Genomic DNA, 27476 nt, shown 5'->3' on the forward strand with positions numbered 1-27476 from the left:
AATCCTTAGAAGTGTGACTTGCCTTTGGCATCACTTAAGGCAAGGAAAGTCGTTTTGTTAAAACATTCACCAAGGTCTTGACAGGACTAAAGAGGTGTCCAAGTCAACCTGCCTGCCAGCGTGCAGGGGCTCAGTGCCGGGCACAGGGCTGCTGCTGGCCAGGCCAAGGCACAGGGCTCGGAGCTCAAGGCACTCAGTAGCTGACCTTTGCTGCAGCAGAGAGTGAAAAGCTAATTAGAAAGCATTTTCAGAAGGTAACAAGCTCTCCTTTTTCCTGAGAAGGATGATTACTATTTTCTAGGCCACAATTCTCAACAAGTCAAACAACTGTCCACTATGATGTGATTTTTTTATCTCAAACTCCTGTTTGCTATCACCAGTATGCCAAACATTAAGCATTAGCAACTCTTTCATCCGCGGTCATTTCTCCTTTTTCATGGCTCTTCAGCTGTTTTCTTGGTTAGTTAGAATTGGACATTGATAGTCCTATAAATGCCTACTAAAGACATGTTTTTAAACACATCTTCTCTGTCTGCTCTGACAATGATGAGTTTCTCTGAGGTTTATGGCAATCTCCAGGAGCATATGTTTTTCAATAGCATTGTGATATTTTTCTTCATCTACTGTGCAGCCGTCCTCCCTCACTCCCTGCACACATTTGTTTTGCCAAACTTCTCTGAAACCCATTTTGAAATGGTATTTGACCGTTACCCTTATTCTCTGAATGTTTCTTTTGTTTTATAACACAGCTTAGGTCAGGCAGCTTCTTACTGTTTACAATTGCCTAACTTGACACAGAAGATGATGGAGGACAGAGGGGTTTGCCTTTTTTTTTTTTTTTTTTTTTTGAAGTAGCTGAAAATGTTTTCTCCGTTTCTCCATTTTGGCTCACTGTAAAGTGAAGGTAATGGTTTTACAGAGACTTGCAAAGAGATTACTGTCAGTACTCTTGAAGCACAAAGACATTAACACTTAACAGCTTTGCCTTTCTACCTTATTCCTCCTTCTCCAGCCCTCCTTCCTGCACTTTACAGTCTTCCAACACCTAACCTCTTACTGCATTGTTTCTGCTTTCTTCTCCATCCTCCACAGACTTCTTTTCACAAACCTCAGTTTCCCCTTGCTCCATTTAACCTGTCCTGGCTGCTCTTACACCCCTGCCCAGCCCAACGGACCTGGCATCCAGGAGGTGCTCAACTTCCCAAAGGCCACCCTGCTTGGAAGTGCAGGGAAAGTTGCCAACCTCTCAGTTGTAAATCCTGGCATGCATGGATCACCTGCTATTTTGACTGTGTGAAAAGGCAATCACATTGGCAGAAGCTATACTGGTTTGGACATTTTTGGAAGGAATGCTAGGCATTTTGAAGGAGGAAATTTTTTTGAAGCCTCAAGTGAAGTTCTCATAAGCTTACATTTACTCCCAGCTTGATATTACAAATCTAAATCTAATTTTAAGGCTGCAGCATTATGTATTGTTATTGGTTTTCTGCTAAAAGTTCATCTCATAATGTCTCTTTTTTTTTTTTTTTTTTTTTTTTTTTTTTCTACTTGAAAGTGAACATACCTGTTTTCATTGACTGGCTTTTCCTGGTACGTTACCCCTTTACCTGAACAATACTGGCTTATTCCGCTATCTGTTTTGTTGCAGTAAGTTAAAGAATTCCCTTGCAAAACCAATAAAAGAACTCTGTGTTGTAAACACAGAGTTTTATCGCTATTTTAATGAGAACTTGTTTTACTTATAACCCTAACCTGTGAGTTTAAGTGAATATGCAAGAACCACAGCTTTTCTAAACATGACTCTAATTCTTAGAAGATGCTTACAAAGAGCATAAAAAAAGCAACCTGGAAATACTTAATGATTTGAGCATGGGAAAGGAAAAACTGTATATACGTATTGTATGTATGTAAATACTTTCTGTTCAATCTTGTTATTGCTGTTAGCCTGACCTGTGCTTCTTCTTAGTTTTGGAAAACACATTTCTTTTTTGCAGAATTGTGCCAGAGGTGAAAAGACATGCTGCAGTTCGGATCCATCCTCTGAATCAAGCAGAACAGAAACTCAGACAAGGGCCTCTGAAATCTGAAACGACTGCCCCATCCATCAGGCTTTTCTGAGCTGGGCGTCTCACAAACTCTTCTGCTGCAGTTGCTTCACATCATATAAATAATTTAACATTCACTAGAGAAGCAACTTGAACAGGTTTCTCATATCCTATCGGATAGCCCCAGCTACCTGATTATGAGTTGTCCTGAGCTAAAGGTTTTTCTTGCTCAGGAAAAACTTTGGGATATCTTGGTCTTTCATTGGAGAACTTGAAATGTGGAAAACATTCATGGGATGAGAAAGGTATTTCCTTCTCTTCTGGTAGCAAGAAAATATAATAAAGGGACAGAAAAATATAAAAGGAAAAATCTCAGGATATTTAAATTATCTGCTCAGTCATACAGTTCTATGACAATTCTACGTTTCAGATCCCTTTAATTATTTAAATCAGGTATCACCAGACTTGCAGTCTCCATATTTTGATGGCTAGAGCTGAATTTATAGCGTGTTCTTCAGTACACGCTTCACACGCTTCAGACAGTGATTGCTGTCATGAGAAAGGCAGGCAGGAATAAATCCAGAACTGCCTGGAAACTGCTTCTGGTAGTTGTTTAATGAGCCTAACCTGTTAACGGTAACTAAAGGATGAGTCCTACAACTGCAGTCAGAAGAAAGAATCTCTGGAACTCCACGTCAAACTTTCTCAGAAGCAGAGCATGTTATTTGCCATAGAAATTCAGACCACAGCTGCCGGCTCCTTTGCTGTCAAGCCCCACGTAGAGAGAAAAGCTACTCTTCAGTTACTGAACGGGCGGAGGGTTACTGTTCTGTCTTGATGGCTCCCTTCTATAGGGCAGAATGGCACCAAAATGCCAACCAATTATTCACAGTAAAGAAATTAGGCATTTGTTGAAAACTCATCTCCTGCAGCTCTGCTTCTGAGACAAACTCTGCATTTCAGCACTTAGCTATCAAACCCACTCCTTGTCAACAGAAGTTATGAACAGACATAAAAATAAAATTGTTCTAGTAATTTACATTCAATTTGATTGCAGCAAGAGAGCTTAATGATTCTTAGAAAGATACATGTGGGGAAGGGGGAAAGTAGTGAAAATTACCCACTGATCATAACTGTCTTGAAACACTCAATCCTCAGAAAAATTCTATAAAACTCTGAAGTGAAAAAGCTAAGAAAGAAGTTAACCATCATCATCAGATGAACTAGAATATCACTAGCTTTTTTGCTTTCTGTTCACTTACCACAGAAGCAGAAAACAGTTGAAAGCCTGAAGATCTAAATAACCCCAAAGATGCATGGCCCCTTTTCCTCTGTCTGTTCTCTTTCTGATAATTCATCCCTGCCATGCATGCAAAGCAAAAGTGATGTGAAAGTCTTCCTCTGAAGCTTACCTTACTTGTGCACCAATTCTAGAACTCTTAACCAGTAACATTTGAATACACTCATGTCTCAATAGTTCCACATTAATTTCTGTTTTCCTCAGCAAATAAATAGGAAAGAGTAGGCAAGCTAAAGTGCTCTCCACTGAAAGGGCTTATCCCTAGAGCTATAAACCTGGAAATCAATTTGTTGTAGTTCTGGTATTAGGGCAGTTGAGAAGTTCTTAATTTGAGCTCACAGAAATCAATAAGAATGCTACTAAACTAAGAACGGCACAGCTGAAGCAATTTTTTTCTTTCAGAAAAAAGTATAGTATTTTCCGAAAGAAAAAAAAATTCAATAGGAAAACCTAAAGTCAAAGACTAACAGATGCTTCTATCATTTAGGTGTGTCCTGTTATGCCTTGTAGTTCACTCACTCACTAGACACTCATGTTTCTATTCCATTTTTCCTTTTTTTTAGCCCTCTAAACTGAACTGCCGTTCAGTTCTTAAGAGTCTGGGGCTTTGTTGTTGCTGTTGGTTTTTAACGACGTTCTGAATTCCAGGCTTACTGTCCTTATCTGTCAATTAGTACTGAAAACTTTGAACTGTCCAGGAGACTCAGTAACAAAAAGACTTCTTCAGAGCATTCCTACAGCACAGCTGGCTGTACCCAAATCGCACCTTCAGCAGGATGAACATAAGCACGCAGAACCTGACACAGCATCGCAAGTGTCAGAGGAACAGAAAGACGAACACTTTGAGAGCAAGTTCTGTGTGAGGCACCTCAGAGAAGAGCTCCAGAGGCAGATTCTACAGCCAAATAAACTATAATGTTTCCAGGGTTTGTAGCTACTTCTTGGAAGAGTTGCACAGGGCTGTGAAAAGGTAACGGTTCATATTGGTGCTCGGTAAGGATCTCCTCCTCCTTCCTGATGTATTACAAGCTACAGGTACACTGTCCACACCTCATCCAAATACAGCTCAGAGCACTTAGCTCCGCAAAATATTTCCAAGAAAGTCTAAAAAGAAATTTGGGCTGTCAGATCTTACATCAGGTCTCCAGGCCGGCAGTTTAGAAAAATTGATTTCTGATTTAGGAGGTAAGCAGCCTAGATAAATAATCCACAAAGCACAACAAACTTCGATGCTCCACTGCTATTTTAAATGTACTTTTCAAAAAGTCATTTCAGACACTGGTTCTGAGTGCTGAAAGTCCAGCAGACTTCCCTTTCCGCCAGGAATGTTCAGGACCCTTCACGAGCTGACTTCAGTCTTGTGGACATGATTCTAGCAGCCAGAAAAATAGCAATGCCAATAGACTTTAAATCTAGATATCATATGCCTCATTCAAAATTAGCGAGATAATAAATATGCAAACAGACTTTTCTGAAATAGTAACATGGAAGTAATGCACATGTTATAATAGGAGTTTAATAAGATTACGTCGAATAGCTAGTCTCAATTATCTTTTGTCCTTGCATTTTCCAGTAACTGATATCAATGTAATTACCATTATTTGATTAAATTTTAATTAAATACCTAAGCATTTAATAATCCATCATTAGAAATTCTTGCATGATATCATCATACTACATAAACATTTAGGTCAGAATTTTTTAAAAAGTAGCAGCAGCAGCAATTTAATTTATGCTTTTATGTCTATATTTAAACTCTGTATCTAGCAGCTGAATTTCAAAATTACTAAAAGTCAGGTAGCTCCCTTTGAAAGGCAACAATTAACTATCTAGTAACATCAACAGTTGCAGGATTAGGCCCAGAAGCTGTAGAGTTTATGTTTAGGGACTAATTCTCTTCCCCAGCACTCTGCTATTTGTGCTTTCTCCTAAACCTTTGAAATCTCACCTTTTGTAGGCTTTCAAAAGTCATTAAATATGACTAAAATACTTTAAAAAGTATATTGTTCAACCACGTAAACCATCAGAAAATCCATAACTATCTGTCTGCTGATTTCACAAGATTTTTTTCTATAGCCAACATATATACTCTAAGAGTAAGGATGAGATTTTTCAAGGACACAAAATGCAATTGGGAGTTAGCAGCCAGCAAAATCGAGCAGGCAGGTACCTAACTCTGGAACAGTTTTGAAAACCTCTTCCTTAAGACTCAGCCATGTGTTATAGATCTAAAAAAAATGAATAATGAAAAGCAGCCTTATACCATTATTCCTTTTTTATCCCACTAAATTAAATTTAAGCATATTCTTAAAAGAAAGCAATCCTTTCCTAAAAACTATTTGATTAATCCTCTTCTAGCTTTCTTACATAAAACTGAAATAAGGTCAACCACCTTAAAGTACTGGCACTCAAACCTCTCCTATCTTGTAGAGAAAGTGAAACTACGACAATCAGAAAAGAAAACATTTAGTAATTCAGGTGACATCAACTAAGCACTAGCTTTGATTCTATTAAAAAGAAATAACCTTGCTTTTTTTCCTATCACATCACACACACACAGAGAAAACTCAGCTGGAATGTAAGGCGAGTGAACTAATGAACTTAATTAATGCACACAAAATAAAAGAACTACCCTGCAAATATGTATGTATAATGAAACTGTCCACCAAATGAACCAGTAGTATTAACGTACTTTTGGATGACTTCTTCCTGTCATTGGGGTCAGAAGAATGAAAGCTGGGTAGGAACCAAGTATTATAAATATTTATTGATCCTAAAATTAATATTTTAAAAAAAAAAGTTTCTAAATAAAAAAAAGTACAAGTTACTTTTACTGCCTCACTGAGAACTCCAGCACCGGTTCCACTGCTGAGCATCCACCTCCTGAGATCATTGAAAACCAGAAAGGATACAACACTATGGTAGAGTTCAGATGGTAACAACGCTTTATGCATCTCTACCCTAAGAGCTCAGGTACAATCACATAAATACCCCGATACCGCAGAGGACTCAGGTGCCCCCCCGACGCCTGACTGCAGTTTAAGCTGGCTTTACCACCTCGCTAGCGACTGCGTAAGGAAAGCAGCTGGATATCACATGGGTGTATTCTTAACACAACAAAATCTGCCCAGTTTCTAGTGGTTTGAGGAAATGTGGTGGGAGGAGAGCGCCTCTAAACCTCTGTGGTTATGTCAGTGGCATATGCAACAAATTCTTTGTTATATGACAGCTCCAGGGAAGAGTTTTCCACTTCAGAGCCTCTCCCAGGGGTCTGAATACAAACTCCACCATGGTGCTTCTGTGAATCATAACAAGGCAGTTCACATCTTAGGAAGCACTTACCCAAGCACAAAGGAAGTAAATGATCAGGAGGGCCAAATTTCAGTTAACAAGAATAATTGCAAAGGAATTGAAATATTTTTTTTTTCATAAATCACCTCCAAACAGGAGGTGTCAACCTCTTATCATCACACACAACACCAACACCCCACCACCACACCACACCCCCCCCCCCCCCATTTTTCTCTGGCAAACAGTTAAGCCAACAAAACTAAAAGATGGCTGTAGAATCACTTCTAAACGTATAACTCCCAAAACTCTTGCTAGGTCTGTTCTTGGCAGTTGGCCTCATATCGTTTTCTTTATCATGTTAAAGCCACAAAATCAGGAGGAATTAGTTCATTTTAAGCAAAGGCAAGCACAAGGACAGCGTCCCATATAAAGCAAGACAAGCAATTCTTTAAGCCTATGGAAGTATTGTGACAATACTCACTGTAGCAATACAAATGGTAATTTATCTTATATCCCCAAATACATTCATTATTAGGCATGATTAAAGGTAGTAAGTCCACTTAACAACAACTTGAAAAAAGTCTTTAATAATACAGAATAACCTGAAACTATACCCACCACATGAGAAAATGCTGTATTGAGTTAAAGGTTCGAATGTAAGTAACATTTATAAGGTTATTTCCTCATAACTTGCTAAAACTGCAGCTCTTGGTTCACAACCCTAACAGAAAAAATAATCTTGCAAAGCCCAAATACTGCAGGGTAAATCTTTAAAAGTCAGTTCTCACCGATTCTTAGTTCAGCCACTACTCAAACATGCAATAAGTAATGCTGATGAGTTAAATATCGTATCACCCATTTTGATTCATCTCTTTTGATTCACTGAGAATTTTATTTATGTTTATAACTACAAGGTTTTTGTTTGCAGTGCCAATAGATTCAGTTCAGGGATAGATAGCTTGGTGCTTAGACCATTATACAGCATTACGGTATATCGATTAAAACACCTATAGAATAACTAAGGACAAAACTAATAATGTTACTAGGGAAAATGCCCAGAGGTGATCAGATCTAGCCTAACCAAATAATATAATTCCAGCTTTGCTGAAGAGAATACCAGCAGTTGAAAAGATGAACTCTTACAGTTCTTATTTTAAGTTGGTATTTTTTCACAGTCAATAAAAATATTAATATAATTTTATTTCTCCCTTATATCATTTTTATGTCCCGACGCAATATTATCTATACTGTCCTCAAGACATAGAAGGTGATGTTGGACTAATAAAAAGCACAAAAGCACTTCCTTTATGTGCTTTCTGAATTTCCAGAATATCTGAGCACAAAGAGCGCAGACTGGTGCTGTACCACATTCCGCTAATTCAAAGCATTTAATCCTGTCTTCCACGTCGGCCAAGGCAATACAAATGCCAAAAAATTCCTCTTTGATAGCAGAATTATATACATTGTATATTATATAAGCCTTCGGTCCCCCTCCACGGGATGTACACTATCAAATCATTCTGGCTATTATTTTATATATAGCAGATGGTATTACGAGATTTTTGATAAAGAACAACAATCACCCAGCAAGGGTTGCAAAGGGGTCGCTGAAACCAAGATTAACAATTGATTAGCTTTAATGGACCGTGACAGTAATAAACAACAGAGCTCTACACAAAGATTTGATTGTCCTGTTAATGCTGCTGGCACAAATGGCTTTTAACTGGCTTCCTGAAAGTGTTAATATCTTCAAAGCCTCAGCAAATGAAGGACTTTGTCAAAGTGAGAACTATCCTGCAGTAAAGAAGCACTTACTGCGGACCTCTAAAAAATTTTCTATAAAGCCTTTTCACTGATTTATTCAGACAAGAGCTCCCTATTTCTCCAAGGCTTAAAGTTCAAAAAAATAAAAGGCAGCACACCTCTCCAAAGCTGGAATGTAATAGAACTAAAGCATTTGAATACAGATGCCAGCATGAATTGAATACAACAATAATATGAATTATCACTTTCAGAGTGCTCGTTTTATCCTTACTCCGCCTCGGACTAACAGACCTCAGTATCACAGCCCACCCGAGCTCGATTTTTTATCCTTAGCTCTGAAAATTTCACTCTATTTTCTGTTCCCATTTATGCACAGAAATCAGTATTTTGCATCATATTTTCATTGAAATAAAATGGTTTGTGATTACTGGAAGTAATCATGATAAAATCTGAAAATAGAACTTAGAGATCCGTGTATTTCTTAGAAAAAAAGTCTATGGAAAAAGTCTCTGCTTCCCTTAATGCTTAACTCAAAATTGAAATGGACACATGGCAAATATTCACAGAAGGTTTTAGAATTAAATGTAGATAGAAACCAAGTGAAAGCTCGACCTAAGAAGGCATTCAAGAAACCAAGGATATTACAGGGAAGGAGCTATTTACTCGTTTAAGTATTAAGTAACACTTTCTGTTACACCTCCCATTTTAGGTTAGATTACTTGGTTTCTAAATTAACCGTTTTTTTTAATTCTGTCTCTTATTTAAGCAAAGGTTTTTCCTTTAAACCTTTTTAGCCATGAGCTGCCACAGTGCTTCTCCTTCCTGTGCGATTCCTAAAGGCAACATTTTGAGAGAGTAATGGCATGGCTCTAAGGGCTCCTAGGTATGAGGAAAAAAATGGACACAGATCCAAACGAAAACCATTTGCACAAATCAAGGTCATACTAATCTCATCCTCGTGGGTCCCACCCCATCTGCAAATTCAGCGCTCTAAAGAACAATTCCTTGCCAGTACTCTGCAACGATGAAACATGCGCTAATTATTGTGTTTAAAAAATCTTGACCTAAGCATACATGAAGGGAATTTAAATGAAATCTCAAAAAAAAAAAAAAAAAAAATAATCCACCTGCCTGGCCTCCCAACACACAAGCACTAAATACGTAACCTGTCAAAATACTGAGCTGGCCTTCATCAATTCTGTTTTCTGTAATCAGCTTCTTTCTATTACTCACATGCTTGGCTTTCTACATCAGTTCTTCTAGCAAGCTGTTGTATAAACTGTTGTAGCATACTCTGATGATAAACATCTAAGAAGGTAATTATTAATTACCTGTAAGTCCGCATCAAACTCATGTTTCAGGTAAGCATCTTCTGCAGCTTCAACAAGACGCTGAAAAAAGAAAAAAGCATATATTTGAAATAATGGGTAACATCATTAAATCTAAGTGTTCCTTCCAGTATAAAAACAGATGTTGTTTGAGAATTGTGTAATTCATTTACACCACATATCTGCTATGATACTTTGTATTGAAACAAATGATCCAGATAAAAAACACCAAAAAAACAAGACCAAGTTTTTCAAACCCTTAGCATCCATGATTGGTGGTACAAACTCTCAAAACAGCTCAACTACTAATAAATAAATATATAAGGTCATTTCTTCCACTAGTGCTCCACACCATGCAGCTCCTGTTCCAATAGCGACTTTTGAAAGAACACAAAATAATGTTGCTTTTCACATTGGACCACAGTTTGCACGTAGCAGCCCTTCACATATCTATCTTAAAATTAAAATAGGAGTTCTTTCCTAATAATGCTCTTGTTTGCAAGCAAATGAAATAAAGAGTACTTTCTAAATTACACATCAAATAGAAAAGGTTAGAAAGATCAAGACTAGGTTTGTTTACTCAGCAGATTTGAAGTGTTGTACATACAATCTTAAGATGGTGCATAATCACAGGATTTTTCTGCAATTACAGAAATAATATTTACTGAATGACAGTAATTCAGTAGTATTTTTTTCCTCTTAATAATATCCAGAACTCCCTGTAGTAGTTTTCCCTTACCACTATCATCTGAAAGAAAAATAAAAAAATATAAATGGGTTGCACTAAAACACAGCTAGTTGAAAAATTTAATTCATGTAGGGGTTTAACTATGGAAGTAACTTTAATTTTTATTTAATACCGAACATTTATATATGTACAACCCAAAGCCAATTAAAGAATGACCTGTCACAGAATTATTTTTTTTTTTGATCTATCAGACACTGGCACAGATGTATATTTTCAAGTATTTTGTCTCGTGAGGCAAGTGAGCTCCCGGCTCTCAGTAACGCTACATGGAGCTGACAGCCCTGCACACGTGTGCTTTTCACAACCGTATGCACTTTTATCAAGTCTTCGGAAATAAAGCTAAATGGAATTAGAATTCATATTGATTGCTATACCATTTGAACTATAATGGAAACCGAACCAAGAAAAATATTTGTGGTGGCCAATTCAGATTTAATGGTTCAACGAAAACCTGAAGGTTTCAAGCAAAGCCACGCTGGTTACAAGGGGGCATTTGTGTTCCCCGAGGTCTGCAAAGCCGCAGCTTGTCACAGCCTTTCCTCCACAGCTCGGGCTCATCGCACAGCTTAAGGAAGGCACAAGCCTCACCAAAACCTCAGTCCACTGCCGGCCTCCTGCATCATCCCTGCAGCCCCAGCAAGAAGGTTTTTCATACTTTTTTTATTTTAGTGCAGAGCTACAGATCTCAAATATTTGATTAAAAACTGGAAACACTACTGACGTCCAGGCTGATACAGAAAAGCAAGAGCGAGCAGATGAAGTCCACCTGCCCAGAGCCTGGTGCTCTGTGTGTACATCCCTGGATTTTGACTGGTTGCACCTTTAAAAAGCTTGTCCCGCATAAACCCAGCTGGTCCTAGCCAACCCTATTGACCTAAACTGGAATTGAACTGAAACTGTTCCAACACGGGGCAAATCAAACCAGAACTGAACAATGCAACCAGCTCCCTTCTGCACACGCACACACAGGTGAAAGAACCCAACAGCACCCAGTGCATCGCGACAGGCCATGCCAGGGGAAGCCATCAAAACCCACCCCAACTACAGCAGGGAGGTTCTGCGGAACTGTTCCTGCTGCTCCTGCAGTGTGTAAATTGTTATAAAAGCAGACCTTGCAATCTGAAAGGTTATCAAACCTTTATGTGACTCACAATTGGTTTTGTTTTTGCATTTAGATTTAAAAAAAGAAGTAACGCCAATTAACTGCTCTGAGGGGGAAGCCTCGCAGCAACTGAAACAGGTTCTTAAACTTTTGAATGGTCTCGGTCCAGCTTGAGCACGTTAGTGACCCACAAAAAGTAGTTTACAAAAGTAGCTCTCATTTTTCAAGGATGAAAAAGGCACTTCATGTAAAATAACTACTCTAATTCAATGCCTTTCCACTGGTGTGTACTCCTTTATATAAAAAAAAACATAGTCGTGTTACTACTCTGTGCACATTAATACAAAAGATCATGACTGGTGAGTTTGAAAGGAAAAGAGATGAAAGAAGGATCAAAAAAATTCTCCATACAGAAATGAATGCAGGAAGAGACAAGTTTTTCTTTCTATGCTGAAATATTTATTTACTCACCAGAAGAAAAATTTAGTATTTCATGAGATACCAGTGCCTAGATATTAGTACCTAGTGGGCTAGAAAAATAATTCATGGCTTCTTATATAGTTTGTATTGATCCCAATGTATTTCAATTACATTTTTGCCTTGGTGAAGTAAATTTAAACTAAGATTTATCTCCCATGTAAGAAATAGCTAGAGAAGCATAAGATGTGTAATAGCAGAAACATCTGGAAAGGGGGCAGCTCAGAAATGAAAAGTACTGATTCGTACTTTATTGACTTATTCATTAAGATTTCAGTTGTACATTTGTTCTATTTAAAAAAAAAGTTACCTACATTTCAGCAACATTTTCTACAGGAAACAAAACAACAAAACAAGGAGTCTACCAACATGTATTTTTTTCCATGAAGATGCTGACACAAATACACGCTATGTGATTCACCCTCACAAATCTAATAAAAAAATTAAAATTTTGGTACAGTGAATGTAGACAACACAAGCATATGCTGCGTTTTCTATGTAATAGTCCTTAACCATGGTTTGCTTTAAATATCTCAACAGTATCATGAAGAAGACTGTGACAAATCTGGAAGAGCTACAGAAGAGGTAAGCTAGTAATAAGCCTAAATCTGTCAAGTGACATATTAGTGGATGCACACAGATGATATCAGAACAAAAAAAAATTGTATACAAATGTTTGGGGGATAGGTAGGGGTTTCAGTTTTGGTTCTTCGTTGGGTTTGGGGGGTAATTTTTTTTTTTTTGGTTGTGTTTGGTTATTTGTTGGTTTTGTTTTGGGGTTTGTTTTGTTTTGTTTTGGTGGTTTGGTTTGTTGTTCTGTTTGGGTTTTTTTTTTGGGGGGGGGGGGTGTTGGGGTTTTTTCTTTTGTTGTTGTTTTAAAGTAGTCTCCAAAGGGATGGAGCATCATTGAAGAAATTCCTTAACACACTGGAGGCAAAACTATAAAGCCCACGTGTAATACTGCAACATTTTTATATTGAGGACAAAAATACCTTTTAAAAATATTTTAGTGACTGAACAGTTATCTATAGCAATGACTGTCAACATTAGCACGATTAGCAATTTTAACTTAATAGATTGTAATGACACTTAATTCAAATGCCAATATATTTTCATTTGAGTAAGCATACTCTAAAATCATTGTTGTAGCAAGTAAATGCATACCAAGCTGTGGTTTTCCCGAACGGAATTGTTCATTATCTATATGCATTTACATGCAATGGATTATAAACACTGAGTGAGCATTGTTAGAGTTACACTATTTAAGGGTCTGTATTTTAGGAGTATTTACCTCTACATGAGGAAAGGTATTTGCCTGTGCATGCATATACAAGACAAGGGCAGCATATAATCTTTACATAAGGAGCAATTTGTACATTCTATGGCACAGTTCAACAGGCTCCCTCAGTTAAGGATCTAATCCTTGTAACTTCCCAATTTGTGTAAACAGCAGGAAGATTAACTGACTTATCCAGCATATCACAATGCAGGATGAATAAAAACAGGGCACGAACCAGGAGATGGAACACACATTGCACACAAAAAAAACCCCAAAATGTTCAAAACACTGTCAATGTTTGGTACTTTCAGTAGTACTAGTGTCACAGGTAATGGAAAGAAGGCTGAGAGAAGAAAAAAAATGTTTGCTTCCTCTCAATAATATTAAAAAAAAAAAAAAAATCACTGAACTATGTCTGAATAGGGTAATTTCCCTGACAAATGATATTTTGATTTCAGTAAACTGATATTCCCAGATAAATTCTCACTCATATTAGGTTGTTATAGAGATCACAAAGGAAAGGTGAATGAAACAGAATGGATGAGGGGAAAAAAAAGAATCCAACAGAAAATAAGGGGAAAACAGAACAGATGGTCATAAAGGTGAAAATAAATGGAGAAGTAAACAACAATTTCAAGGAAAAACATCACACAAACATCCAGAGCATTAGAGTACCCAGTTTAACTTCTCAGAAGTTCTTTTCTCATTCCATGTGCCTTGTGTTTCAGTTTACTTTTCAATGAAACTTCTTCATTAGAATCCTGTTTTGAAGTTAGACTAAATAAATTCATAAACATAAGAAAGTTTGAAACAGTTTCTGAACACCTCTATTGCAGAGGGTCACTAAGCCTTATCATAAATGCTGACTGCAGTTGCGTCCTTTCTTTTCAACTATCAAGTCTTGATGTAGTGCATTTATATTTACTTGGTTCCTTTCTTTTTTTCTATTTTATTTTTTTTTTTACTGCTACACATAAAACCAGAAAGGCTACTAGAAATTTATTTTCTCCAAACCAAACTGCTACTAATTTCCAAAAAGGATAGAGACTGCTTTCCCTTAATTATAATGAGTATCATCTAGGTACTGATACTATCTCAGTCCATAACATTAATGGTTTCTATTCTATAATATCAATGTGATAAAATCTCATTTCAAAATAGCACAAAAATGCTATGTTGTGATGTACCTAAACATAAAAATTAGACGTGCCATCTCAATTGTAGATGCTCCTTGTTTAGTCATTCCCAGCTTCATGCCTCACTGCTAGAAAAATAACCAAGAAGTAAAGCTTCAGTTCTGTCAGTCAAAAACCGTGAGCTTGTCAGCAGCCCTTCTACTAACATATTCTTCCCAAACTCACTACACTATGCCTTAACATTTCTTTCAGTAAGTTATGAGTCTTGCCAGTGTGAGCTGTTACCCTGTACTATGTCACGCAATGCAGAACCGTCAAGTTATGTCCCTGGGAAGATCACCCAGAGTACAGCTGCCAAGGGCCGCTAGCTCTGACTCTGCTCTGAGCAGTGGGACATCGTAGTCATTAAAGTATAGATAAACCTCTAGGAGGCTTTTTTATCCTAGCATCTGAATATCCAACCAAAAGTAAATAATAGCCCTGAACCCTAACATTCTTTCTCATTATTTTCCTATGGCATCAGATCTGTTTGAGATTCACCTCCAATACAAATCCTGTGTATAAATTCAAGGTTGATTTGAGATGAGTTTTGGACGTAAAAAAAATAATTAAAAGCCTTCCTTACTGAAAAACACCAAAAAGTCTAAACCCAAGAAAAAACTATGAGAATATTGTACTGAAAGCTTGTCTTTAAAAAATAAATAAATAAAAAAAAAAAATCAACCCCACCGCCACCCCCCAAATAATAAAAAAAAAACAAACAAAAAAACACAGAACAAAAAAACCCACACACAACAAAAAACCAAAACCCAGAACAACTATATGTAGGTAAAAAAACCCAGGAACTCCTGTAACTTGAAAAGCCTGTCTCCCAGAGTCCTATGTGTGGAGTTGTAACAAGGATTTCTACCTTAATCAAATGTAAAGAAACTTTGTTAATAAAAGACAGCAGGTAGCAAACCAAAGGAAAGCTAATCCCTGTTTTTAAGAGCTTCTTTCTTTCATATTTTGTAGCAAGTGTTCTGGTACATTAGGGAGCAAAAACCAGCAGTATTCTGTACGCAGAAAATGCAGCTACCAATAGTTACCTTACTTTGGGTGAAAGACTCGGTGCAATTTTGATTAACTTTAGTATTAATTTGAACATCTGATTTACAATCGACATTTATAGTAATTGAGCTATGAACATGCCAAAAGTAGTTATCTGGCTGCACTTTAGGAAATATTTAAAACATAGTTCAGCAGTTGAGTATATTCCTGGGAAAGAAACCAGAACTTGTGTTTCAATCATCAGAGCAATTTTCTTTACTGGCTTCTTCGCGAGCAGCCTGTGCTGTGCATGCGGGAGCACTCACTAACAGATTACCAAACTCCGAAAACATTACCCAGGTACCTTCCTATGACTTCCCCACCTCGGGGTTCATTTCAGAAGTGAAAAAAGGATTTCCTTTCCAGGAAACCTGTAAGGCTGCAGGTGCTGTGAATACTTTTGAAATGCCTGGGCAGTTTTGAGAAAGAAGATTTATTAGCATTAAATGAATTTAGGTAATATTCTGGCATGGGTGGTAATCCTGTCACAAGTCCTCCTTACTTCCATCAGCACTCTGGGGTTTGCTTCTTTCGCAGTTCATTTAGTGGAGAAGGTAAAGAAGCCAACAGAGAATATCTGATGTTGTTCATCAGCATTGCTGTTATTTCCTAGGCTCGAAAGCAGTATCACATCGCAGGGCAATGAACGCACCCATGTGCAAACCGGCCCCTCTGTCTCACTATTTTATTGCAAATAGCTTTGCTCGTGTTTGCTGTAAGCAACAGGGAAGCATTGTAGGTATCAGAGACGGATGATGACCTTGGAGGAATATTTGCTACCTTCAGAAACACAGGTGTGGTTGGTTTTTTTTTTTTACACAGGCCAATTACAACAGACTTGCAGTTTGGCTGTTTTAACCCTTGAGACTTTGGGGGGGGGGGGGGGGGGGTGGCAGACAACAGTTTCTTCTTTCCAGAAAGCCCAGCAGCATATTTTTTTTCCCATTCTGTTCTCCTCAGCTATGAGATATTTTCTAGGAAATTCTATCACTAAAATTCAGTGCTCCCTAGCCGCAGCAACAGCAAAATTATTTAGCCCCTGTAATCTTCATAGTAGGGTTCTTACTGCTTGTAGCTTAAAACAGATATCAATCTTGCAACTAATGCCATACAAAAAAATGACTGCTCTATGACTACTATTAAATTCCACTACAACTCAACCAGACAATGTTCAGTCAACACAAGTGCTGCATCAAAGCAGAAATAAAGTATAAAAATAAATTAAAAGCTTAGCATATATAATTATTGTAAGTAACTACAATTATCCACTTATGTCCATCCAAGACTAGATTTTCAGGCTGATTGTTGTTAGTCCTAGCTGGTTTTTTTGAAGCAATATAAAGAGGTAGCTTGGCAAAGAGCTAGACAAAGAAAAGAGACTGTAAATGGATTAAAGTACATGAAACTCACATTGCATAACAGTGGTTAAGACAATCCCAGAGTAATTAGATGCATTTCTAACTTAACTAGGTCAACACTATATTTAGCTATGGCATCTGGAGATTGCCATGGCAGGGAAGGAAGACTGCAGATGAAGAAGGTAACACATTTGTCTTGTACTGAGTTCTGCTGTGCTCAAAAGGCTGCACAAAGCCAATATATGAGATACAAGATAGGCAGATTTGATAATCTGCTCCTACCATGTTATTATGTCTACCACAGAGCAGAAAGGAATGATGTGCTAACGAAGGTTTTATTCCCTACTTTTAATTCTTTATGTCCCAGCCAGCAAGGTATCAGTTCAAGTGCAGACACAACTTAATGCGGTTTCAGGGCTGTTTAAAATCTGCTTTGCCCCTCTGGGGTACAGCAGCAACCAGTTTCTTCAGCCGCCTCTCCTACCTCAGGGCCAAGGGGAAGGTTCCACAGCATTTCACACCAATCATGTAATCATCCAGGGTTCGGTAATTCTCTGGAAATACCTTTATGTATCTTTTTAATTCCACTTGCAACATGGCAACACAATTTATAAAGTTTTGCATTCAATTAATAGCTCACAACTGGTACATTGCTCTCCTCCACATAAATTTAAAAATCTATTTACAGTGTTACTTTGTAAAACACCTTCAAAAATCAAGGGAAGCTGGCCTGCGTATGTGTCTAAACATCCACCTGCATACACATACATTTATAGATATTTATTCAATAATAACCTGCAAGTATCATTATAATACTTATTCCTGTCCACTGTACTGAAATCACTAGATTAAAACATCTGCTGTAATAATCTTTTTCCCAGGTTTAAGCTACCATGTCACACACTTTACCTGTCACAATCACTATCCTGTTTGGATAATGCCAGGCTGTCTTTCTGCATTTGAGTACCGTGAGGACTTACACGACATCTGAGAAAACCCAGTTTGCCCTCAGCTCTGACAGCTCTCAGCACTACTGCTGGGCGCTTGGCAGGTGCAGCTTCGGCTTAACTGTGTTCATGCAAGTTCATTTAATGCAAAATTCTCCATCGGTAGGATTTATCTCACCTAACCTCAGCTATTTCAAAGTTGATCACGTCTCTACACAAGTTAACTAAACATCCTTCATATCTATGGGCAGAAAACTCCCAAAGGTGCTGCTTGTCCCGTTCTAAAATAACTCATAAGGTACAGGAAGAACTCTGGAAGTTTTCCTTCACTCTTTTCTGCATTAGATGTTTAACTTCATATGAATGAAGTTAAGGGAGATGAATCCCACACCATATGTGCAGCATAAATGAGCTAAAAGAGAAATGGAAGTACTCCCACGCTCGGTCCATAGGGGACAGGAGGCTTGAGGTGGCACTTTGCCCTGACAGCAGGCCAGGGACCAGCCGAGGTGTTTGTTCTGTTCACGTCTAGAAGCGCCAAGCGAAACTGATCGTCTTTGCTTTGTTCCCTCTCAGCTTTTCCCTCACTTCTGCACTAAGGCTCGGTCTCCCAAGTTAATTCAAATTCACCTAGCAATTTGTGGTCTAGTTCAACAAAATCAGCTATGATATACTGTCCTTCTTCCAGTTTCCAATCAGATTACTATCACACAACAGAAAAAAGAAGAAAAAAAAAATCAACCAAGATTTATTACTCAAAACAAAGGTCATTTCCAGAGTTTTCAGGGACTTATTTCCAGTGCCTAGCCCAGCACTCAATCACAAGACACTGAGCCTTGTCTTTGCTTTCAAACCAAGCCATGAAAACAGCAGGCATTACTCTCTCTCAAGTGAAGTCAATTGGACTATTGCTTTTTACTTCCCACAGGGTCAGGTTTTCAGTTGTTGATAGACTAAATTAAAAGGAAGAAATGTTAAAAAAAGGAAATTCAAACGCTGAATTTTCTACTAACACCTTCACAACTCCCTATTGGAAGTGGAATTTTCTAAGCTAGATATTGAGGCAAGTAGAACATTATTGTGAAGATATGAAGAAAGAAGTGCTTCATGAAGTAAAGGTGTGCTGTCTCTTCAATACATGGAGCCAGTTTAAAACAGAGATAGAGTGAAGATACTGTAGCAAATATTCCCTCTCTTACAATAACTGCCCTGAGAACTTAAACAAATCAGTATTAGCATTGTTGTATTTCTAAAATTTTATAACAAAAACATTATGTTGAAAACATCAGACGCTATTGTGGATGCAAAGCCAAACTAAGCTAGGAAATCTAGAATGAAGCTGCCTCTAACTTCAGTCCCCAGTATCACTGTATCATTTTGCCTGTATGATTTTGCTTGGTTACAACACTGAAAATACCATCTAAGACCTTTGCAGTTCTCACTGACAAAGTGATGGCAGTTGGTAACCGTTTTGATACGTATCAGTAATGGATTTTGCAAGCATTCACCCAAGACTTAGAAATCCAGCATTACATCTCAGCTTAAACAGGCACAGACTCTTTGGCCCACTTCAGTGCTGCAATGCACCCAATTCTGCCTTCAAACACAATCATGGCTTACTCCCATTTCCCTCTCTACCTGACCGTGGCCCTACCCCTACTCTTATTTCTTTCCTACCCCTCTCTTCACATCCTGAGCTCATTAAGCTCGTATTGTGTGTCCCAAACTCCAGTGCTAAGGTTTTTCATACTACTCTCCACCTCATCTCTAGCACCTACCAATTATTCTTCCTTCTTCATATCAGCCTTGGTGCCCACATTGCCAAGCATGTTCATGACAAGTCTTTTCCAGGCCCCTTCCAATATCTCCTCACTCTGCCAACCTCTATTTCCCATTTTCCCTATCTCCTGTACAATCTCACTGAACCCATCTAGGATATCTTGTACCATTTATATTTCTAAATCCCAGCACAGTCCAATCCTGTTCCCCTTGTCCCCTTTAACCACCTCATTATTCTCCATTCTCTGTTCTCCTTGTGCCAGTACCTTCCTCAGCCTCTCCTAAACCCATCAGCCAACTCCCTTAGCCGCTGACGCTTCTTTGCAGTGCCCTAATATGAACAGAGACATGAGACCAGAAATTTCGCTCCTTATGTCTCCTTAATCTGCCTCCTGGGTCTAGAAGGCACATGGATGCCCTGGCAGTGCCTCAGGAGAGAAAGACTGTTTCCCCTGCCTGCTACTGGCTCAAGCTGTAAGAAATTAATGGTGCAATTACAGGAAAGTCTTGTTCAGCCATGTACTCAAAAATCACAGCGCAAAGAATTTTCAAAGATTTCACTTACAGACAGTTTTGCTCTGATACGTTTCTAATAGCCATATGCCTCTATGTGCAGCGTTTCCAATGATAACAACTTGATCCAGCTGGAACAGATTTTCAAAGAAAACCTTGTGTCAAGGCCACATCCCTGCCAATTTCCAGAGTTGGTTCCCAGGCATAGGAGTGCTATAAAGTCTTAATGAAAAGAACATCAGTATTATTTTTAAATGAGTAAACCAATGCATTTTCCTCTAGTTTCTTTCTTGGAAACAGCTGACGTTCAAAGATAAAATTCCAAGCTGCTTTGGTCTCATGGAGCATACTTTATCATTCTGAAGACTTGATTGCTGTTGAAGATGCTGGAATTAATTACAACAGCAACTTTCAGACTAAGCGATAATTCAGTCTTTTCATAATTTTGTATATTCTGGCAAGTCTGGTAAGAAAAAGAAAAAAAGGCTACATTGAAACTCTCTGGCCACACATTTATTTAGCTGGTTAATCCTGGGATCTTAACATCTAACTTAGTAACTAGACGTTGGTTCCATGTACCTAGAAGGATTTTCTGGTACGCTATGAATTAATGCTGAAGTCACAGAATAATACAGAGGCATCACTTTCCAGAAGTCATACTTACATACAGACTTACAAGTCTATATATAATGTATAGACTCCATCCCATTTATGCATTATTATTTTAAATAAATTTTTTTGTAATAATGGTATTTTTCCCCCTCTATCTCAAGAACAGTATTAAACTGCCTTTGTAATTAAAGGAACATCTGCAAATTCCCAAACCCAAAAGGAAAGGCTGCATTGCATAGTCAAAACCTTATCTGCTTTACTTTGTAAAGGTAATGAGTTCAAACCCAGTGGGTGTTTTGGTTTTTATTAAGGGAAGTCTTGTAACTTGTATTCTCCTAGTGACTAAAAGATTGCTGTACTTTCACCTCTTAATTAGTTTTTATCAGCTGAAACATTCAGCATTTAATTATCGTATGTAGGTTTATTTGGAAAACGAAGTAAAATATGCAACACAGCACCTCATTTCCATTAAGTTTGATGCACCTCTAGATTTTGCTATGACCTAGGGAACTCCTTTCATAGAATACTCCCATTTTTCTTAATAATTTTTCCTCTTGACTCTCAAAGTACTTCTAAAATGCACTTGGGGAGCAATATCAGTCTTCACATAGCTAGCTAACACCTGCAGGTTCAAAAAGTGACAACTGAAGACTGCAACCAGGGTGACTAAAACTAATACCTTATGTTTGCAGAGGCAGTGAGTAAATTGTAACAATAGTTTCCCACTTACTTCAGATTGTAGGAGAATAGTGAACGACCCCATGCTGCTGGCAAGGCTTCTTCTGTCAGCTGAAGGAATCCCTCACCCACCACCATAGGCTTTTCAGCCACACATTCATCTACAACCAGTACGAGTGCTCCAACCTTCAAAGTCCTAACAAGGACAAACCACCAAGGTCATTAAAGTCGCTACAAGCAGTTTTAACTCCCAGTCAACTGTGATCCTGAAAAACACATGCCAAACACTTTTTCCTAACAAACCATAAAGCCCTAAAGACCTGTGACTGCTGATGCTCCTTACCTTCTCTGTTTTTCCAATCAAAAACCCACACACTAGTGTAGCAGAATCACAAAAATAAGAAAGGAAAGACCTAAGCTAGCTCTCTGGTTCCATAAGGAGGTAGATTTCCCTTTTGTGAGATCCTTGTTCCTTGAAGGTGGCTACGCTTTGCAGGCTGAAGCCTCTGTGAACACCTTGACTTTGCATGCTCCAATAAATCTGCATGTGGCGCTGGCAATAGCGTGGCCAAAGCCAGGTATGAGACTGGGTGGCAGTTCCTCCAGCTCAGGGTATGTGGGGTGATAGCAGGAGGCTGCCTTAAGCAAACACGTACGACCAGCCTTAGATGTTACCTTCATGCAACCCAACTGACACCTGTCAAAGGCGTTTATGACAGACCTGACGTACTCGTGCAATGTCAGACTGTAAAATTTCCCATCCATTGGTTATTAAATCTGCTGGGCAATCTCCCTTAAATACTTATGTATTCGACTTGGCTTCTAAATAGTGTCTTTCATGCCCTTTTAGCAGTTACAACCTATTCCAGAGTAACGTACTGAAAAAAAGTGATTTGCAGGATCTGTCATAAAAAATATGCAATGCCATTGAAATGAAGATCGTATGAAATGTATTTTCTACAACAAAAACATTATAATTATTGTTTTTACTACACCAGGATACAAAGATGAGTCAAACATACTCAGTAATTAGGCCTTCATCATAGACCCTTGAAAAAACAAACACTGAATTAAAATGAAGAACACTTCTGTGGAACACTGAAATAGTTCAGAATGAGTTCGCACTGACTGGATTTTCTCTGTTTCTAATAGATGACATAGTCCATATAAACTAAGACCTCAACCATATAACTACCAATAAATAGTAATAAAAACTATAAAGACAGACAGAGCAATGACTTCTTGCATCAGAAAATTTCTCAGTTGTCTACTGCAACTACTTGTGGAAGGTGTGAAGGAGCAATTGACTGAAAAGCCTTAGGAAAGAGATTCAGTGCCATTATAGAGACAGTATGCAGAGATAGGGCATAAATAATAAACACCAATATTTATAAAAAGAATTAACAGCTCAGTCTACACTCTTTCCATGATTCTGTACAATCTTTGATTGCTTACAAGAAATTTGCCTACCACACTTTTGAATTCAAAGCCTTACACTGGTAAGGTCTCCTAAAATTTCTTAATTCTCCTCACTTTAAACTCAGTAACATAAGGTCATCAACAAGCATTGGCATGTTACTGAAGCTTTCTCAAGCTTCCTTGACTACTCAGGTATTTCCTGAACTAACCAGAAGAAACATTCACTTTGGTACCGGTCTGACAGAGCCCTACCAAAGAGCCCATCCCCTCCACACAACCTGCTTGCCCAGGGAGCAGACAGGCATCTTTTCTGCGTTTGACCCTGTGAGCACATTCCAGTACAATGTTACCCGAGTGCAGAGGATTCTTCCAAGTTTTCGTCTTCCTTGATCGGTTCTTAAAGACACATCTTTTTGCATCTGAAGCCCACCCGTGGTCACTGCAGGGATGCCGCAAGTGGTCTGGGGTAGCAGGGTTTGATGCTGACACAGTGCGACTGCAGAGCTGGCTGGGGCCTTGCTGAGGCAGCAGGAGATATGGATACATGCCCTCGGCTGGGACGGCTACACAGATGTGGTGTATTAGTCACATATGATATCACTGCCCTAAACACTGCCTCAAAACATGCTGTAACCATAAAGGCAATAAGAGTTTCCTATCAAATTCTGGTTACTGTCGAGTCAATGGTTTAATATAGTGCCATAGCTTTTTAAGTGTCTGTATAGGTATGAATAAAGGGAGTTAAATATGATTGCAAGGTTGGAGTTTTTCAAAAACGAATAAAACATTTGTGCTTGACACTCCTTCCAATCATTAAAAAAAAAGGAAAAAAAAGAAAGAAAAAAAAAAAACAAACAAGAAAAACTCAAACCTTGAACTACTATTTACAAACCAAAACATAAAGCCAAAGTTTTTGCAGGTTTTTAGCAAACGCTATCATTTCTCAGCAGATGCTTTTTTAAAAAAAAAATAAAAATACTAATTTGTGAGAAAACAAGCTGTGCTTTGCTGGGATCTACCTGAACACTTGGAAAGGAAAATCAACTACTGTACCATGAATTTTTATGTAAGTGGATTATTTCTATGCATTTCATCATGTTGATTGATGAAGATAGCAACCTACTGACCTAACGTGCCAGATCCTAATAACATCTCCAAAACCTGAAATATAAGTAGTTCTTCCTCATTAGCAGTCTACTTGAGAAGTGCTCTTTCCCCATCACTGCTGTCTTCTAAGCCTCGTTATTTAACATTCTACTGTCAAAATAAAAGATAACTATAGCTATGTCACCCTTAAACTTTCAAGTATAGGGGTTTCTTCCCCTCTGTCTACTTCACAAATAATTTTTATTATCTAGTGCAGCTAGGAATAAATTATGGTTGCCGTTTATATTAATAATAAAAATAATATTTTCTGGACAGCACTGAATTTTGGGGACAAAGACTGCCACCTTTTGGCTACAGCCTGTAACAAAAAAATGCCTGCTTGCTTATGCACAGTAATGCTGCTCTACTGAACATTTGTGTTGCATTATTTTAGCAACTCGTATCCAGCAAACAAACCGAGAAACAAAAGACAGAGTTCAACTAAAGCCAACCTGAAAATAAACCCTACCTTTAGGGCTGCTATATACAATGTTTCATAGCATAAATCAGAGAAATCATACCTAGGGTTTTTTTACTGGAGGACACCATGAGTAGACAGCCCTGGCACACAATGTTGAATATTACACAGAAAACCTCATTTGTTTAAAGATAAACAGATGAAGGAAGGTACATATGATTTTTTTCATGCACAAATTTTCTTTTCCATGCAGAACGGATTTAACTTTTGAGTAGGTCTGCTCTGTGTTAAGTCAGAAGACCTAAAGAAAAAATATTAAATAATTAACAATTGTATCATTATACATAAGATCATGTATAAATATCATGTATAAGATCATGTATTAAAATAATCATAATATAAATAATACATCACCAACCATAATTCTGGTGTTTCCCACATTTTCAGTGCTTGAGAAACAATGATTTTCATTTTGGTTTCTGAGTGATATTTAATTTTTTGAAAAAATAGCTGAAACAAAAAGGGGTAAAAAACAAATTCCATCATGCCGCATGACAGTAACACTGGCATGGTTTTAAGAGAAAAACCTTTACATGGTAACATACTCAATGGAAAAAAAAAACCATCAGGGGTGGTTGAATTGCCATCCCTGGAAATATTTAAAGATATGTAGACAAGGTGCATAGGGACATGGTTTAACAGGGGACTTGGTAGTGTTAGGGTAACAGGTGGACTCAATAATCTTAAGGGTCTTTTCCAACCTAACCAATTCTATGATTCTACATCAGAATAATTTAATGGGAGCACAGTAACTGTAACAGCAAAAGGCTGGGACAGCATCAGAAGAGGAAAGGACAAAATGGATTTCTTTGTTTCTGGATCTCCTAGTCTTTTGCTGATAGCAGAGGAACCATCAGGAGTTAGGCTGCATTCTGACTAGAATTCTTTCATTATACTTAAAGACATGCACATGAATGTACAGATATACCCTTGAAATTACACTAGTACCACAGGTAAGCATATTCTTAGTGCCAAAGAAAATCCCCAAAAGTTCTTATCCAGGACCAAAACAATTTCAGGTGACAAGCCTAACTCACAACTACCTCCTTGACAAAGCACAGCTAAAGACTTACTGTAATAATAAATAAATTAAAAAAAAAAAAAAGCAAAAAGCAAGCAATCAAAAAACAACAACAACAAAACCAAACAAAAAACAAACAACAAAAAAACCACAAACCAGAATGGATGAGCTTATGGATTCCTTCTGAGAAATGCAAAAAAGTACAGGTAGAATTCTCCTTCATGTGCAACCTAAAACAGGGACAGAAATCCTTGGGGATAGTTAGGAAATGGTTTGAGGCTTTAGAAGAGTACATAGAGGTCTCAAAATCCTCATAGCAAACAAACAAACCATTCCATGTGCATGAAATATGCAGAGGCGCCCAAAAGAGATAAGTAAGACAAAGGCCAAAGGAAGGAGCAAAACCAGGACAAAAGTCTGAGGAAGCTTTTAAAAGTTTGCAAGTGAAAAGCGTGAAAAAAAAAAAAAAATTACATTGTTATCTTCTCGTTTTCACAAGATGATGTAAAAGCCAGAACTTGCACAGAACATCAGAGAAGATGGACCAAGACAGTACTAATAAATTTGTAAGGGTATCAATCTGTCAAGAAATCCTATTAATAAGTTAAAAATGAACACAGAAATGCAGCCATTTTTGTTAAAACAAATACAATTATAGAAAGATCAAGAGCATTTTACTGAGCTTCTCAATGCTGAAATTCACAAAAGCAAACAACAATCGGCCTTTTTCCAGACAGCTGAGCCATTTGTAGAAGAATGACATTGTGAAGAGCTTCAAGAGGCAATCAGAATACTGAGGAGTAACAAAAGCACCAGGTGTGAGTAATCTTGTCACTGAATTATCAGGAACAAGAGGGGGAAAGGAAGTCAAACACTTTATGCAGCTATTTGGTTGGTCTGAGTTTGGGGACAATTGTCAAGCATGAGAAATATATGGTGTATTTTAGTTTTACAACTTAAACCACAAATAATCTACTCATTTTACAGCACAGCACTTGGAACTTTTAGATTAAAATGTTATTTTGAAAATCAGTTACATTACAGCAGCATGTTAAATAAGTATATCTCTTCGACAAATACTGAAGGAGTTTTGGGGTTTGGGCCTTTTTTGTTGTTGCTGCTCTTTTAAATTTTATTAAACACAAATGATCTATTAAAACGAGGAACTTAAACAGAACTCTACTTCTGCTTTTAAGAACCTAAATATCTTCAAAATAGCTTACCCCCTTTAAAGCTTAGCTGTATTGAAAACAAGTGACTAACCTCCTGCCATATGGAATTTCATGGATTTAACTGAATTTCAGCAGTATAATTCTGCTTTTACTAGTGGGAGTTATGAAAGCAGCTGAAGGGTAGCAGAGCACAGCAGAGCCCACTACCTGTCTGGCACCATAACCATTCCGCACAGATGGAAGAGGATATGGTACAGGCTTCCCGGCTTCCACATCACACAATTCACAACTCTGTGGAGCAGTATGACAGTACATACTGCTTTAAAAGTATCTTGCTACTGTCAGCAGGACTTCCATATGGGGACTGCCATGTTCCCCATGCACATATTACACCACTTGCTGAAGAATGTGCCATTTACAGTCTTTTCAAAATCATGTCCTGGTGGTCAGGCTTAATGTCTTTAATATCCTTCCCTTGATAGTTTTCAGCTGAGGAAGTAAAGAAAAACAGGTTTTAGGACTCAGATATAAAGGGTAGGCTTAGGAATGTAAAACATTATCATTATCTTGGCAGCCTCAACACTGAATTTCATTTGGTGTTGAGGTTTTGGGGGTTTGGTTTTTGATTTTGTTTGGGTTTGAATGATTGATTGAAGGGATTTTGTTGTTTTGGTTTTTTTATTGAGGGGGGATGGTGCACATAACTGCTTAGTCTGATTCTCTTGAGTTATTTAAGCCTCTTTCTTTTCCAAGGAGTGTTTGGAAAATTAAGTTGAAATAAAAAAAAAAAAATG

General features: G+C 37.9%; 1 protein-coding gene across 5 annotated transcripts in view; it reads right to left on the reverse strand.

Annotated features, from left to right (window-relative positions):
* Window positions 1-27476, reverse strand: part of CACNA2D3 (calcium voltage-gated channel auxiliary subunit alpha2delta 3) — a 468802-nt gene that overhangs the window by 316966 nt on the left and 124360 nt on the right. For all 5 annotated transcript variants that reach the window (XR_008821687.1, XR_008821689.1, XR_008821688.1 and 2 more), the window contains one exon: window positions 9732-9791. Coding sequence is in view for 2 of the 5 variants with exons in the window: in XM_056337957.1 (XP_056193932.1) it covers window positions 9732-9791 (60 nt within the window). In the remaining 3 variants the exon portion in view is untranslated. The remainder of the gene's footprint in view (window positions 1-9731; window positions 9792-27476) is intronic.

This window comes from Falco biarmicus, chromosome 4, assembly GCF_023638135.1.
Source record: "Falco biarmicus isolate bFalBia1 chromosome 4, bFalBia1.pri, whole genome shotgun sequence".
In the NCBI taxonomy this organism is placed as follows: Eukaryota; Metazoa; Chordata; class Aves; order Falconiformes; family Falconidae; genus Falco; species Falco biarmicus.